The 16,098-nt window shown below is 37.1% G+C and overlaps 1 protein-coding gene across 1 annotated transcript in view; it reads left to right on the top strand.

Moving 5' to 3' along the window:
- TLL1 (tolloid like 1) overlaps positions 1-12,361 on the top strand; it is a 123,722-nt gene extending 111,361 nt beyond the window's left edge. Inside the window, exons 19-21 of the mRNA XM_054295679.1 lie at positions 3,872-4,085; positions 9,180-9,430; positions 11,079-12,361. Coding sequence (XP_054151654.1) covers positions 3,872-4,085; positions 9,180-9,430; positions 11,079-11,213 — 600 coding nt within the window. The 3' untranslated portion in view covers positions 11,214-12,361. The remainder of the gene's footprint in view (positions 1-3,871; positions 4,086-9,179; positions 9,431-11,078) is intronic.
- Positions 12,362-16,098: the final 3,737 nt, after the last annotated feature.

Here is a 16,098-nt window from a genome sequence, read left to right as displayed (position 1 = left end):
GAGGTAGAAGCAATAGGCAGTACTTGTGCAGGGATGAAGGGTGTATTCCAATCTCATAACTGCTGACCTTAGCAAATCCTAACCCCTTGTCCTGGTTTTGGCTGGGGTAGAATTAATTTTGTTCACAGTGTCTGATATGGGCCTGTGGTTTGGATTTGTGCTGAACAATGTTGATAATACAGAGATGTTTTTGCTATTGCTAAGCAGGGCTTACACAGAACCAAGGCTTTTTTTGGTGGCAAGGAAGCTGGGGTTGCAGAGAAAGCTGGGGGGGAGACACAGCCAGGACAGGTGGCCCAAACTGACCACAGGGATATTCCAGACCATAGACGTCATGCTCAGGATATCAAACTGGGGGAGGAAGGAGGAAGGGCATGGTATTTGGAGTGGTGGTGGGGCGCTTGTGATGGCTGAACTCCTGCCTGCTCATGGGAAGCAGTGAATTCATTCCTTATTTTGCTTTACTTGTGTGAGCTGCTTTTGCTTTCCCTATTAAAATGTCTTCATCTCACCCTACAAGTTTTCTGTCTTTCACACTTCCAATTCTCTCTCCAGTCCTACTGGTGGGGCAGTGCGCAAACAGCTGTGTGGGGCTTGGCTGCTGCCTGGGATTAAACCACTCCTCTTAATGGTGCTGATGTGGGATTGTGTATTGATCCCTGTTTGCCAAAAGTAAAACAGTTGAACTGTACTGGAAGGCATGGTGATGGTGGAGAATGAGTGGTGTGCATGCTCTGTCCATTCCAAGGGTTAAAAAATAGGTTTCTAAATCAAGCAGCCTTCTTACTGCTGCTTCTGAGCAAGTGTTCTTTGTACTGGCTGAATAAACTAAAGCCAGCCAGGTATAGGCATGTTACTGTAAAAGCTTTTCCAATATTTATACCCACAGCAGGCGAAATTCCAACATTCCGATATCTTCAGCCAAATATTCCATGGTCTACTTTAGAAAGAAAAGATATTTTAAATTGGCTTTTGCCAATGGAACTGAAAAAATATACAGAATTTTACTAGATAGAATTTTCAACAATTACTCCATGATTTAGAGTCTGAGATCTGCTCTTCTGTGCAAACCAGTAGGGTCAGTTACTAAATTCTGTGTGTACAATATCTTTAAGTTGTGCAATACAGCAAGGTCCCATATCAATAATATTAACACCGTAATTCCACATTGGATGATTAGTTTTTCTTTCACACAGTGTTTAAGTTTACTTTTCATAGTTTTCTTGTTCAAATTGATGAAGTGGATTGGTTACTTCATGATAACAAACCACAAGAATTGTGAGGCTGTACTTTCTTTTCCAAGATGGGTGTGTGCATAGAAACTAATCTTTTATTGTGATTGCCCTCACTGTGCTAACCATTGAAAAGTGTCTTCCTGAACGGGCTAAATTCAAGTATTTCATGCAATTAAAAAGTCTGTGAAAAAAAAGGATATGCACTTCAGAACTTTTAAATGAAGCATGTAGATAAAGATGGCTTTGAAAATGTACATAGCAGAGAGACTGATTTCCATGAGCTAATCAGCCAGATGTTTGTAAGAGACAGACTTAAGTGTCCCCTCCAGGCAGCTGTCCATAAGAGCCACCAACCTATCTACTTGGTTGAGTGCTGCAGATAGAAAGGGCTGGATGGTCAGAAGCTATATGTAACATTTCTGAGTACCATTCCCACTAAGGAGACATATCACATGGAGTTAAAATAGTCATGGTGGGGTAGGAATTCAAAAGTATTTGTCCCAGGAAGAGAGGGTGTGATTTAATTATACTAAAAACTTTATTAGATAATTTGTGAACTCTGTTGGCAGCAACTATTCAGTTATGGTTAAGGGAAGTTTATGTCAGTTCTCCTCTTTCAAACCTGCAAGGAACTGGCTGACCTTTAAAAAACTGAGACTGGGTATTTTAAAATATCAGATATTTTTTGATTTTAAAGGACTATGCACGCTAAGATCAGATTTTCCTCTAAAAAGCAAGTTTTCTTTGCATTCTCTTTGGAATTGCTAGAATAGATTGCTATACCCACCACAGATTTAGGACTTTTTCTGGTCATGTTTGAGTGACCCAATATAACATGTACTGTGCTTCGGCAGGCTTGGGAATCCCAGTGAGAAGTCAAAGATTAAAAATAATAGGTGTGCCTTGCAGTTCATAATGAGATATGCTTCCTGGAGAGGGTTGGTTTTGTTGGGTGTTTTTTCATGCTGCTGAGAAGTGAACAAAACAGATCTAATTTTCCTCTAAAAAAATGAATTTCTGCAGGCTGCTCTTGGATCATGTCTATTGCTCCCATTGATTCCAAGCTGGCTTGACTCAACACTCTTGTTAAGTAACACCCTTACTGAGACTTAGTCTCTCAGCTTTCTGGGGTTTTCTTAATCCATCAGATTTTGTTTTGGTATGAATGACAACACATAGTTGGCATCATAAAAGTGGGATGGCTGACCACAATTTAAGAGCAGCAGGAGTGATGGCTGTACAGCTGTTTTCATTGCCTCTGCAGTTTCAATCCCGTAATGTAAACCCCAAACTTCCACCATGAAGTGAACCTGCATTCGCTGCATCACACAGTTCTTCACATAAAATAAGCGCTATTCTGAGTATTGAAGTTCTCTGGGGAAAAAAAATTGTGTTATCTCTTTAGGTCAGCTTTCAATATAAATTACCATTTCATTTCACACTCTCAGGGTTCCACAAGTGATTTGGTAGGTCAGATTTGTTTTGGTGTACTAGAGAGAATGCTTAATTGTGATGTTTGCTCAGTATTTGATAGTTCAGTTTTATTCCTTTTCTTAATCCTATTCTGTTTGGGTTATGGGGTTTTGTTTGGGGCCTTCTGGGTTTTTTTTCATAAACATGACTACTCATGAAAGCATGTGTACTTGGTGGTTTTATGCTGTTTTGTTGAACAAAATATATTTTGAATTGCACCTTAAATTGTTGCTTACTCTATACAAAATTCACAAAGATGTATATTGCCTTCACAGTGTTTACATGGGGAGAAATTACCAGATATTAAGCTTCAGGGTAGTTGAAATTTAGCCCTGGTCAAAAAGTCTTATCTGAAAAATCTTAGATGTCCCCTTGAAATAACATTTTTTATATCATTCTAGTCTTGGAAGATAGTCTTCCTGATCTGAAATATGGATATTAGTTGTGTGTGTGTTAACAGTTTCTGTCAGGCATGGCATACACTTTTTGGAAATGCCTGAAGTTTGTTCCAACAAACAATTAACACAATTTTGTTGTTTCTCACAATGCTTTTGCTAGTAAAAATGTGACCTTAGCATGAAGGGTGAAGCCTGAAACATCTTTAAGTTGTAAGAATAGGAAACAAATTTCTAAATAATAGATTAGAAAATACAACTTTCATGCATAAAACTTCACGTGGAAAAGTCATTCTCAGAGGCTTTAGTTGCAGTGTGATGTAGGTTTTAGAAAAGGGCAGGGGGGGAGCCATTATGCTTTGCAGATGTTTCAATCAATCCTCAACAATGCAAGGAATAGTAATTTCTGACTTTTTGCTGTTTTGAATGCTCTGTGAAATTTGGAATAATCCTAAAAACAGTGCAAATTTAGCAGAAAGGCAGTAGTATTCTAGATTTAATATTCTCTTATAGGTAGTAGTTGTTATAAAGATGCTAATCCCTTTCTGTATGAAGGATGATGCACTCTTGAAGTTCAGTGTCTTAATTTTTTTTCCAATAAAACTTCAATAAGATCAATATGTTCTTCAACTCTACAGGCTTGTAGAAGCAGTAATGTTAAATCTGTCCTTTTAACTGCATCCTTGTATTCTACAACATATTAACATATATGTATGTACCGTGTAAATACAGTCCCACAATGGGTAATTTTGCTTTTCTTTCCCCTAGACATTCAATGAATTTGAAATAGAGCAACATCAAGAATGTGCTTATGACCACTTGGAAGTGTTTGATGGTGAAAGTGAAAAATCGCCAATCCTGGGACGCTTATGTGGCAATAAAATACCAGATCCTCTCATTGCTACTGGAAACAAAATGTTCCTCCGCTTTATTTCTGATGCTTCAGTTCAAAGAAAAGGCTTCCAAGCAACTCACTCTACAGGTCAGAGATCAGGGTGTGCTTTTTACTAATAACTTACCCATTGTTCTTTAGTGGTAGATATGCAGACTTTTTTTTTTTGTTTGTAGGAGTGGGATGAGTTCACAGATGTAACAGCTGTATCTAATGAGGCCTTAAACCCAGTAGGAAAAGTCTGAGATTGCAGAAAGTGTTCTCTAATATTTTAGATATTCCTTTCTCCCTGTCTCTCTTTCCCTCATAGGTGAGAAATTAAAAGGTGTTGAAACAGAGTCAGATAAGAAATGAGGTTCCTCAGGATTCATGACTTGAGATCATAAAAGATTGAATATCTTTTCACTGTATTTGTAATGAGAACAGTTAACTGGGACATGTGATGCACCTCCATTACTTTCCTGTTCTAACTTGAACAAAAATCTGGGTTTCGTGTAAACAGATATTTCTTTCCTGTAGTGCTTAAAAGGAAAGACAAACCAAAGAAGAATAAGGAAAAAACAACATTAAAGACTTTTTAGGACCTTTAGAATATAATATTCTTCATATTTACCAATCAATTTTCTTGTTTGGCAGAAGTCATTGAAGTTGGAAACAGTGGTTTGTAATTGCATTTATAGAGTTTTTGGGACATTTTCAGTGTAAAGATTTTTCCCCTGATGTTTCTTGGCTTACAGTGGCCTCTAGTGCTGAACCTCTGAACATCCAGTGCCTGCAGTAAAACAAGGGGATTTGGGGCTTTTTGACGTTTATTTTAATCTTCAATTATAATGTCTGTCTTTACTTTCCAGAGTTGGTTCTTATTTATCCAGGAAATGGATAATTCAGAAAATAGTTAATAAATATATCTTCTGGGAGATAAGTCTTAATGACAGGCAATAGTTATGAATAGAATTATAAAGGTAGTGAGTTTAATTACATTGTAATAAAATCTAATAATATATAATTATATATATTATATATAATATAACATTATGTATTATAGATACATATAATTATATTAATAATATATTATCTATATAATATATAATAATATATAATAATGTAACTGTAATGTTACAAGGTTAGTGTAATATGATATTACCCAAAATATCCATCAAGTTGATGTGTAATGCTCAGCTAAAAAAATCCTCATATATATCAGTGCTGGAATTTTGTCTTTTTTTTCCTTCTGATTTGTTCTGAATAATTCAAAATCTTTAGTAATTTAATTTCCCTTTCCGAGAAAGACAGTAGACAACAGTATATGAAATCTTTATGATCTGGGCCTTGAAAGTGAAAAGTTTGGCTACCTGTAACTCAGTTTGTTTTTCTTGTGAAAAATCCTGTTTTACAAGCATGCAATGTTTTGCTTTCCATACCATAGTAACATTTCCCCTTAGATGAAAATTTTGATGGAAGTAATAATTACCCATTTTTAATTACCTTAGGGTATATAATTAAAGGTCAGAACTCTTGCTAGATCAGGTATGGTAAAACTGCTGTTTCATTTATTGTCCTCACTTTCAGTTTGCAGAACTGAAGCAATCAGTATGTGAACAAAGTTCAGATGTACACTCCCTAAATTCTAAAGATTGCAAGTTTTGTTATGACCTGCTGAATTTTATGTGTCTTAAATATAAAAACATTTATAGCATGGACAAGCATGTGCTTTTCTGAGAAACTGAGAAAAATAAAATCTACCCAGATTTTAAGAATGCTATAAAAAACTACAAAGTTTGCCTCCTTAAGAGAGGACATTTATTTCTGTCAGTGGCTGTTGCACAGACTGCTCCCTGAGATGAGCCCTCACCTCTGGCATGTACCTGGAGATGGGGTTTGAATGAGGAACAGCTCAGGTCTCACACTCTCCTCCTCCAGCCTTGAGCCAAACACAGACTCTGTGAGAATTCTGTGAGAATTTTACCCCTGTGCTGTGGGCACATGTGAATGAGCAGAAACCTAATAAGTGTATGGGCAGAGGATTGTATTCCCTTGGTTCATCTTTTCTTGGAAAAAATGGTTGATGGTGTGCAATGGGAGCAGACAAGGTTGTGTTTGATCCTGTATACCTGTGCAGACAGACAGGGAGTGCTGAGGAAGCTGCTCCCGTCACTTCTAACATGTTAGCAAAACTCACTGAAAGGACTGCTGTAACACAACAGCAGTGAATGAGTAGCTGGATTCTGTGCCCAGAGCTGTCTCTCCTGCTGCATTCCTGGCATCTTCATCATTTAATGGCCCCTTATTATTCCAGTGGATGCTGTCAATGATAATTTCCCTTCTATGATGCTTTTTGGCTTGAAGTGCTATCTGATTTCAAAATTTCCATATAATATTTCAGAAAACAGGATAAAAATGTAGCAGCAAATACAGTAAAGCTTAAAAAATAAACTGGCTAGAAAGGCTTCCTTGGGTGGAGCAAAACTTATAAAATGCTGTTTTGAAAGTGCAGCACAGTTTTAGAAGGAAATTCTGTCATATTTTCCCCTCTCAGAAAAGGCATAACCCATCCAAGAGGAATTCATAAAAATGCTCCTGACAGAACATTAAACATCATTGCTCAGGGAGTGATCTGTCTGCCCTAACTCAGGCATCTAGTTCTCTTTTGGACAGCTTCATTTATGGTGCCTGGCTTCCAGCCACTGCTCTAGGAGGTTTCAGATCTACTGTAGGTCCTATTCGTATCTGTCAATGCTGGGAGGACGTCTCAAACAAATTTGGATATCTCAGATGTCACTCAGTTTAGATGCCTGTGTTGCTTCCAAAATAGATATAATAGTTCAGTATAGGAGTGTTGAATCAAATTTATACTCTTGTTTCATTAGTTCAGATGGTGTGGGTTTAAGCTTTTCCCAACTCTCTGGCTTGTTAAACGATCAGGAAACTACCGCTCAATTTGTTCTTACCTTTGAAAGAAGCCTCAAAGTCCCCAGAAAGGTAATGAAACATGAGAGGGTTTTTGTGCCTTAGATGATCTAGAAAGAGTCTTTCACTGAAGGTACCAGATGACCACGGTTTTACAAGTTGGACATATTTCCTTGCAGTCAGGAGCAAACACCTGCCTACAGCAGGGCAGCTGTGCCTGCACAATGGAAACCACAATGGGCCAGCTCCAGTAGCAAGGCTAAGCAGGCAGTGCTGCACAGCTCTGCTCTGTGCCTGTCCCTGTGTCCCAGTGCAGAGCCTTGCTGAGCAGGCTAAATGTAGGCTTCTGAAACTACAGCTTAAGAAACTTAAGAAGCTGAAAATTTGGCTTGTAATTTCTATTCTAAAATATGAGGCTATAATCTGTGAGAGAAGAGCAGGGGAAGAGAAATTGCCATTTTCTGTGGCTGTATGGCTACAACTTTCCTTTAAGCTCCTGTCCTCTGTAGCAAGCAGAGGGAAAGAATGCAGACAGTTCATTAAATGTTGTCTTGTTTGCAGCTGTTTGGTGTCTGAGGCAGTGAGATGTTCCTAATGTTGGCAAGAGTCCAGTCAAACAAAAAATAAACCCAAAAAAACCCTCTCCCCTCAACAAAAAAACCCAAAAAACCCCAAAAACAACAACAAAAAACCCCAAATGAAATTCAGAATAGGGAGAAAAAACAGTAAATTAGAATATCAATGAGAAATAACTGTTTGAACTATCTTTCTTGCCAATGTGTTATCATGTGCTCTTATTTTTTCTTTAAGAGCAAAAAAAAGAAATTTCATTATGAACTACTCGTGCATAATGGATTGCTTATAAATTATATTTCCTGGTTTTATTCCTTCATTACCCTATTAAGAAGAAAACCCACTCTTTTTAAAAAGTAAGGATTTGGTCATTACAGTTACTAACTCTTAGCTGAAATGTGACTCCTTGCAACATAATAGTGCAATTGGTCATGTTTAGTGTGGGTGGAGTCGGTGAAGTAAAATTCAAAGTGTCTCTTCACCAAAGCTTAGAAAGATTTGAATCTTGCTCTTTGTTTCAGATTACTCTAAAATGATCAATCAATAATATCTACGTGTTTTTAAATGCACATAAAATTATCTATTTATTTATAAAAATAAAATCTCAACTTGTGATTCTCAGTATTTTGTTCAAGCTCATTTGCACTTGATGTTTTTATCAAGTGCTGTAAAAGATGATTTGTTCTTGATGAGAAACGAAAACAGAATTATTCTGTTTGCATTGAAATATTCGTACATGTAAAGTAACAAAGCCTGCACCCACCTTTTGGAAATATGATGCATATTGGAAACAATGCATTTTTTTCTTAAGTACAATTTTCATCTGTTCTTCATTGAATTCTAATGACACTGTTACTTATTTGTTTTACACCTTATTCACCTTTACACTAGAGCTAATTCATATTTAAATTTTGAACTCTTTGAGCAGTTATAAACAAGCTCTAAGCCCTACATCCATTTTGCAACTGCATACAAATAGAGATTTATGCTAAAATAATGGTTTTGACAAAAGGCATGCATCTCCTGCCAAAGGCTTGCCTCAAGAACAGGCTTTCAGATACAAGACTCTATCTGGTAGCAGCAGCAGCTTTCTCCTGACCCACTCCTTTACAGAGAAAGGCCTGCTCATGAACTGCACAGCAAACAAGGCAGCAAACTTTGCAGTGGTGTTTAGTATTGAGCTGGCTCTCCAGATGCCATGTTATGGTTAGAGATGACACTACTGTGAAACAAAAAAGTTTTGCATTCAATCACCGAGTATGAGTGGGCTGGATTTGATCCTCCCCTATCACTTGCAAACAGTGTCATCAACTCCTGTGGAAGCACCACCACTGAAATGTGGATACCCTTACAGCAACTGTTTTGCTGGCCACAGGAATCTTTCCAGTGCCTACTCAAAGACTGTCATACTGCTTAAGCCACATTCCTTTGGTGTTCCCTGTCTTTGTCTTTCAGTTGAAAATTATGAACTATGTTCAAGTCTCTCTAGTTATAGAAGAGAATTTATATAAGAAAACTCAGAATGATGGAGTTCTATTCATACTGTGTAGTACTTCTCTCTCAGCTTGTTTGATTAACATGCTTGCGACATTAAAATGCACACAGCCTGTGTGCAGTCACAGAATGTGACTGCGCATCTATGAAAAGAAAACACACATTTGCATTGAATAAGCTTTTTCATCTTTTTTCCCCCCCTCCATTTAGAGTGTGGTGGTCGTTTGAAAGCTGAACTGAAGCCCAAGGACCTGTACTCACATGCTCAGTTTGGTGATAACAACTACCCGGTGCAGGCCGACTGCGACTGGCTGCTGGTGGCCGAACGCGGCGCCCGCGTCGAGTTGATGTTCCAGACTTTCGAGGTTGAGGAAGAGGCAGACTGTGGCTACGACTACGTGGAGCTTTTTGACGGTCATGATAAGACAGCAGTGAGACTTGGCCGATTTTGTGGGTCTGGGGTAAGTAAGTAGGTAGAAACTTTTTTTTTTTTTCATTTCTATATAAAGAATAAGAAAGACAAGGCAGAGGAAGGTAAGGGTCATGAAATTCAGTTACCACACCTTATAGTAAAGGTACTAGATTATCTACTTCATATTTTAATGGATAAATTTGCAGGCTTGTAGTAGTAGTGAAATATTTTCGTCAATAAATTCTCATATATTTTTTGTCCAAATTATTATAATGTAATGTTAACCTTTAAGGAGCTGGCAGTGGCATGTTTATCAGCATACAAATTAAAATTACCAACTTTTTTTCCTTATATAGAGGGAAGTGCAGCAGTGTTGAAAATAATTACATTAAAGTTCTTTGAATTGGGAAGAATACACATTTTAAAGTAGGAGGGGCAGCTGGGAAGTATTTATAGTATGCTCATCAACTTTTAAGTCTGAATTTAGGAAAAAAAATATGCTCCTAACTTGGGTGATTAATATGGGCCTTAAGCCATGAAATCCTATATGCATTCTGGCACATTTTAACTGTAAGACATGGAGGAAGTTGGCCAGAGGACACCCTGAAAATGCTGTATCCTATTTCTCATTTTAGACTTGCATTGGTCTGCTGGCTGCCTGCCTTGGGAAAACTGGTGCAATGATCCCACAAGTCCTCATCAATTCTTTTTATGTGTGCCAGTGCAGGCACACTTTTGTACATATACTCTTTGCCTAGGTAAAAGGCTTCAAAGACTATATAAGATGACAGGAGCTCTTAAGTAATTATGTGTCACTTTTTTCAGCCTCTGAGCTGGATCAAACATCTTAGTCATTCGGACAAGTTACCTGTAAACTGGCTTAAATCCTTTTAGTGCATTTTTGAACACTAATTAATGATGCACAAAAGGTGCTTCCACTTGAGCTGTAGGGGATATATTCTAAGGCAAATGCTACAACTGAGTCTACTAATTCACTAAAGTCTACTAATTCACACAAAACAATATTTTTCTTTGTTACTGTATTTTACAAGCAGAAGGGCAGCAAAACAGACAATGGGCTGAATTATTTTCTTCTTTTGGGGGCTTGGGGTGGAATGGTTTTGCATTGGTGGTGGTTTGGTTCTGATAAGATGTAAATGAATGGTTTCAGATGCCACATAGGATAGATACAATTAAATAGAATATCTATTGAAAATAAAATGCAAAATTATCCAAACTGGAATGGGAAAAATATATATGTTAGTCCTTATTACCACCTTCTCAACTTTAGAAGAAGGATTTGGTAGTTCAGCTGATACTTCTGATAAATATGCTTCAGTAATAAAATAGGACATTGTGAAGGCTGTGAAGAATAAGATAGAAAATAGGTATTGGCCTCTGGTTTTTATCCAAATTTAGAATACTATATATGGTTCTGCCCAGTCACTTTCTTTCTCCAGCAGAACTAGAGAAAAACTAGGAGTTAGGGTATTTCTCAGTCTGCCTCTAGCCTATAAGTGAGAGCAAAATGAGATAGAACTGTTCTGTCTGATCATGTCAGATGGCATTGTATGAGACACAGTGGAATTACATGATGAAGTGTAGCAGGAAAGGAGAAATATTTGTAAGGAGAAAAATAGTGTATGAATACACAGAGTGGACAGATAATTTTTTTTCTTTTTATTAATTTATTTTAGCCACCAGAAGAAATTTATTCAGCAGGAGAATCTCTTTTACTTCACTTTCACACTGATGATACAATCAACAAGAAAGGATTTCATATACGATACAGAAGTATAAAATATCCAGATAGCGTGCACACCAAAAAATAACACAAGAACCTCCATGCCAGAAAAAAAGAGTGAGAAAGAAAGAACACGCAGTGAAAGGAAGGAAGGTGTGTCATTTTTTTAAAAAACCGAAGTTATTAGCACAAATGATTAATATAAGTTCAGTTGAAATGCTGACTTACAATACCAGATACTGAAATGAAATAAAATAAAAGAAAATCACCTATCCCAGTGGAATAGTCAAGAGGACGATGTGCAGGCTCCATACTTGACTGTCTCTGCAGAGCTTGTGAAAGGACTTGGCATGCAGGGAGAAAGAAAAGCTTTTGTTCATGGTCCAGTATTTGCTAGAACCCCACGTGTGGATTCAATCAGTTTCATTCAGGGGAAGTGACCCTCTAGATCATTCTTCCTTCTGACAATTGTATGGTGTCTAGAAGGAAAAGAAGCTCTTTTAGGTCACACACTCAAATACTGTCCTTCTACCTAGTTGTTTTGACTTTGAATCCTGCGTACGGTATGTACAAGGACTTGGAAGAAAATACAAAATGGGAAGGCCTTCCTGCATTGTTCTGTATTTTTTACGAATTCACCTGTCATATCAGGTTATCAGTGTTTTGAAACTGGAAAATCCTACTTCTGAAACATAACTGATCTATAGAGTATTTTGTTTAACTAATGACTGAGAAGTCTGAACTGTTACATCAGTCATCACTAGTGACCAATCACTAGCTGACTGAATTTTAATGGTGTAAGCATCTGAAAATGTTTGGTTTACTGGTTAAGTAAGCTATCTCCGATGATGTGCTCTTATTTTGCACTGAATATAGAAAGAGACTGAAATGAAAACCTGTCCTGAATCAAAATCTGTATCCATGAAGAAGAGAAATGGTCAAGGATCATCTGAAACTCCTCCTACTGAATTTTTTTCAGCAGTACATTTGAAACCACTGCTAAGCTTTATTTCTTTGGACCTTTTTGTGAATGAGCTATTTGCTGGATTCAGTTACTCAGAAATGACGCTGCAGTAGTGTCCAAAAGACAAGTTTCCCAAAGAGGTTTTTGTTAGGTTTTTTTCCTAAGAGCAAGACTATCCATGATGGTGAAAAAAGCAGAATGAAACAGACCCAGGATCTTTTTGATATCAAGTGTGAATTTCTATGGTGCTATTCCATGAACATTAAAAAAAAAACTAACAAACAAACCAAGAATTTTTAGACTTTTGAGCCAACAGTTTGCAGATCATGAATGTCTCGCTATACCTGGCTGCATCTGGAGAAGGAAGGCTTTACTGCTCCGATGGAAAGTGGGTTGCAATGGCAGTGCTATTCCTGTGGAACAACTACTATTATTGCCTTAGAATCCTCGCACACAATCAGACAGATCTTCCTGTAGATACACTCCTAATTTGATAAATAATTTGACATCTTGAGCATCTTCGCATACACTAACAAAAGGATCTTCAAGCAAAAGCCCCATCTGCAGAGTGAGATCATCTGCTGTAAATACAGAGACCTGCTTTTGATGTAGAGATATGTTACATTTAGAACTGAGATATTCTATGTGCTTTAGGCCGTACATGGCTCTAGTCATAATGTATATGCATTGTGTAAGTATTGTATGAATGAGTGCTCCAGGAGAGTGAGAGGTATTGTATGGGTGAATATGGAATTGTTTCTTTATGTGCCAAGTTCTATCAGGACCCTGTTTGACTGTAGCAACTTTTCTTTAAAGGCTTCATAGACAGATAACAAGGACTTCTAGTTTGCAAGAATCAAGTTTAAATGAAGTATTATGTTTCACTTACAAGAAATATTATTTTGATATCCTTTGATGTAAGTTGCTACTCAAATTAGCTTAGTTTTTGTTTCCTTCTATGAACATACATTGGCACTAATAAATCTGACCTTTTTTTATAAAAATAAAAACTGAATGTCCGTATAGATCTCTTTGCTTGTTTTAACAGTCCTATTATTACTCATATATATTTTTCTTTTTCGATAGCTGATGTGTGTGAAGTTCAAAAGCTTAATCATTTCTGTGTTTTTATAATGCTGCTCCACTGTCTTTTGGCTCATTTTTCAGGTTATTTGATCAAGAAATGAACTACAAACATTTTCTCCAAGGTCTTTTACTACAAAGTTCAGGCAGAGATATTACTAAAGTTAAAAAAATAAAATGTGTATTTTTGATGTTGTTACATAATTTATCAGCTTGGTGGAATTCCAATGCTTGAATTCTGAAAGAAAAGCAAGCAGAAGCAGTGTCTCCCTGGCATGGTTAATCAAAAGGAACTGGGAAAGTCTGAGGGTGAAAGCAAATGCAAGTTTCCATGCTATCTTATTTTCCACTTTTCTGTTTTCATCTCCCCATAATATTATCTCTCTCTGTTTGCTAAAGCCTTCCTTTTCTCTAAATTTGACTTTCTTATTCCCCTCAGGATTACTCTGATAACCACAGGGTTGAGCCAAGATCATTACTTTTTGGAAAGGTTTCTTTTGCTGTTGTTGATTCATACAGGCCCCTGTATAAACCCTGCTGTCATGTATTAAATACTGCAGCAGAAATGGATGGAGAAGAGGTTGGATTGGGGGCAAGACATTACAGTGTATTTCCAAAGCCCTGTGGAAGGTGATTGTCTATGGTCATGTCAAAGTATTCCTTTTGAGCACAGCATTGTTGGGATTTTTTCACATGGAATATGTGGAAGTCAGAAGAGAGCAGTTGCCATAACTTCAAATACAAAGTTTGATTTTACTTCTCTGGTTGGTTATTCCTCTGTAGATCTCATATGCTTCAGAGTGGTGAAAATGCAGGTGTTCTTAATGATGATCTTGCTGATAAATGGACCATATGGGTTCTATCTTCTCACTGGCCATGATCCTAGTCAGTGCCTCGTGGTGCTATCAGATGCTATTAAAAACACAGCTATTTACAAGTCCTAGGAGGTTTTTCCTGATGTAATGAAAAATGACATATGCAGTGAACTCCTCCCTTATAGGGGAAGTATGCCTTATAACTAGCCTAACAATAAGAAAATAATGAAAAAATAATTTATTTTTGTTTTTGAAATTGTGAAAAGCAGTGTGGGTTATCCACATGTGCAGATCCAGATTTGAGATCTAGTTACAGTGCATTTATTGACAACATTCCTGTCAGGGTGAAGATGATACTTGTTCTGCTTCCTACTTGACACAAACTTTTTTTGACTGTGGCAATGTCACTGGATTTAAATTACGTTTCCTGGAGCATATCATAAAGTTTTCTTCTCAACTACCTAAAGAGCTTCTGATGTGCTGAATATTATTATTTAATGTTAAATTTAGTATAAAGTGTTATTTTGATAGAATGTACTGGTCTGCATGGCTGACAGGCTCTTGGAGAATTTAGGTCTGTGGCAGACCAAATCCTGTGATCAATATCACATTCAGATAAGAGGGAAGGTAAGTTATGTTTGTGAGAAGCTTTCCTTGTGTCCTTAAGAAAAACCCTAAACAAACAAAAGAGAGAAAAAGGTTAAAAAGAGTAAAAGTCACCCATGAAAGCAGTAAAAAGGTTGCCTTACATACAAGGTGTGGAGGTCAAGCTGAAGTGAATAAAGCAAGGTAGGTGCACACACAGCAGATTTTCTGTTCTTTGCTGACCTTTTGTTATAGTCTACAACATATTTGAGTAATATTGCCTTGCTGTGAGACCCATGAAATCGCGGGTTGACCTAAGCATGGGTGAGAGCCAAATCAGATCCTTAACACAATATTGCAGTGTTACTTTTTCATTTAAAGCAGATTGCTTTTGAACCACTGTAAAAATTAAATTCATTGGATGGAAGCTTTATCCACCTGGGGAATCAGTTCTGAACTCTTGCTGTGCTGTTGGGGTACAAGTGGCACACCCAATTTGCTCTAACAGAGGAAATTGTTGTTGACCTCACAGGCTGTGTGTGTGTTGCACTGACTATGTGCTGCACCACCACAGAGAGTGGTCACCGCTGAGGCTCACTGGAACTTTTATAATTAAATGGTTTTGTTCTGCCAAAATGTACCGATCTCAGAGTTTAGAGACCTGATATGTGTATGCAATTTCAGCAAAGTATTCAATCTTAAAATAGATCTGGCCAGTAACCAGAGGAGAATTTTGCTTTGACTTCAGGTCTGAAGTTAGGTCCAAATGAATAATAGGAGGGGATGGTTTATATCACATTAACATACCTGATCATACAGATTGGCAGAACCTTACCAAAGGACTTGCTCTGATTTTGATTATTTAATTTCTGATTATGATTTGATTATTAATTGGTTAATCAAAAAAAAAAAAAGAAAAAGAAAGAGAAGCCAGAACAAAGAATATAAAGCTATCACAGCTACAACTACATTACATTGAAATAAAGGAGTCTCTAAAGTCAGCACTGTTACTGATGTATTATTTTTTCAATGCATCCGTCATATTCTTTAAAAATGCTTTATGATATATTGGTTTCACCTACCTAGATGAAAGCAGTATATCATATGGACCTAGGGAACAACCTAGATGACTAATTGCATTGGTTAGTGAATTTTTCAAACAGAGAACTGAAGAAAACCTAAGAAATGGCTTGCTTTGGTTCATAATCACGTATGTCTGGTATGACTACCCATTTGTGAGAGAGGGTAACACTGGGCTTATAGCTCTTACAGGTTGAGATTTTTTTCCCCTGTAGCACTATCAAGTTTTTCTGCTCTACGTTGTATACTCAGGACAACATTTTAATGTTACTCTGCTTGATTTAATTCAATTAATCAAAACAATAAGCGGCTGCTTAAATATTGTATCATAGAATTGGGATGAATGAAGTCTGATTAAAACAAAAAGAACAAAGGAAAATGCATTTTGAAAGTTAGAAAATGTTCTCATTTCCCCTGATATTTCATTCTGAGTTCACAAAGAAAAC

This window comes from Melozone crissalis, unplaced genomic scaffold (assembly GCF_028551555.1).
Source record: "Melozone crissalis strain CALT ecotype California unplaced genomic scaffold, PUWL_Pcris_2 ptg000006l_1, whole genome shotgun sequence".
NCBI lineage: Eukaryota > Metazoa > Chordata > Aves > Passeriformes > Passerellidae > Melozone > Melozone crissalis.
Note: the sequence above shows the minus strand (reverse complement) of the source record. Positions and strands in the feature narration are given on the sequence as shown.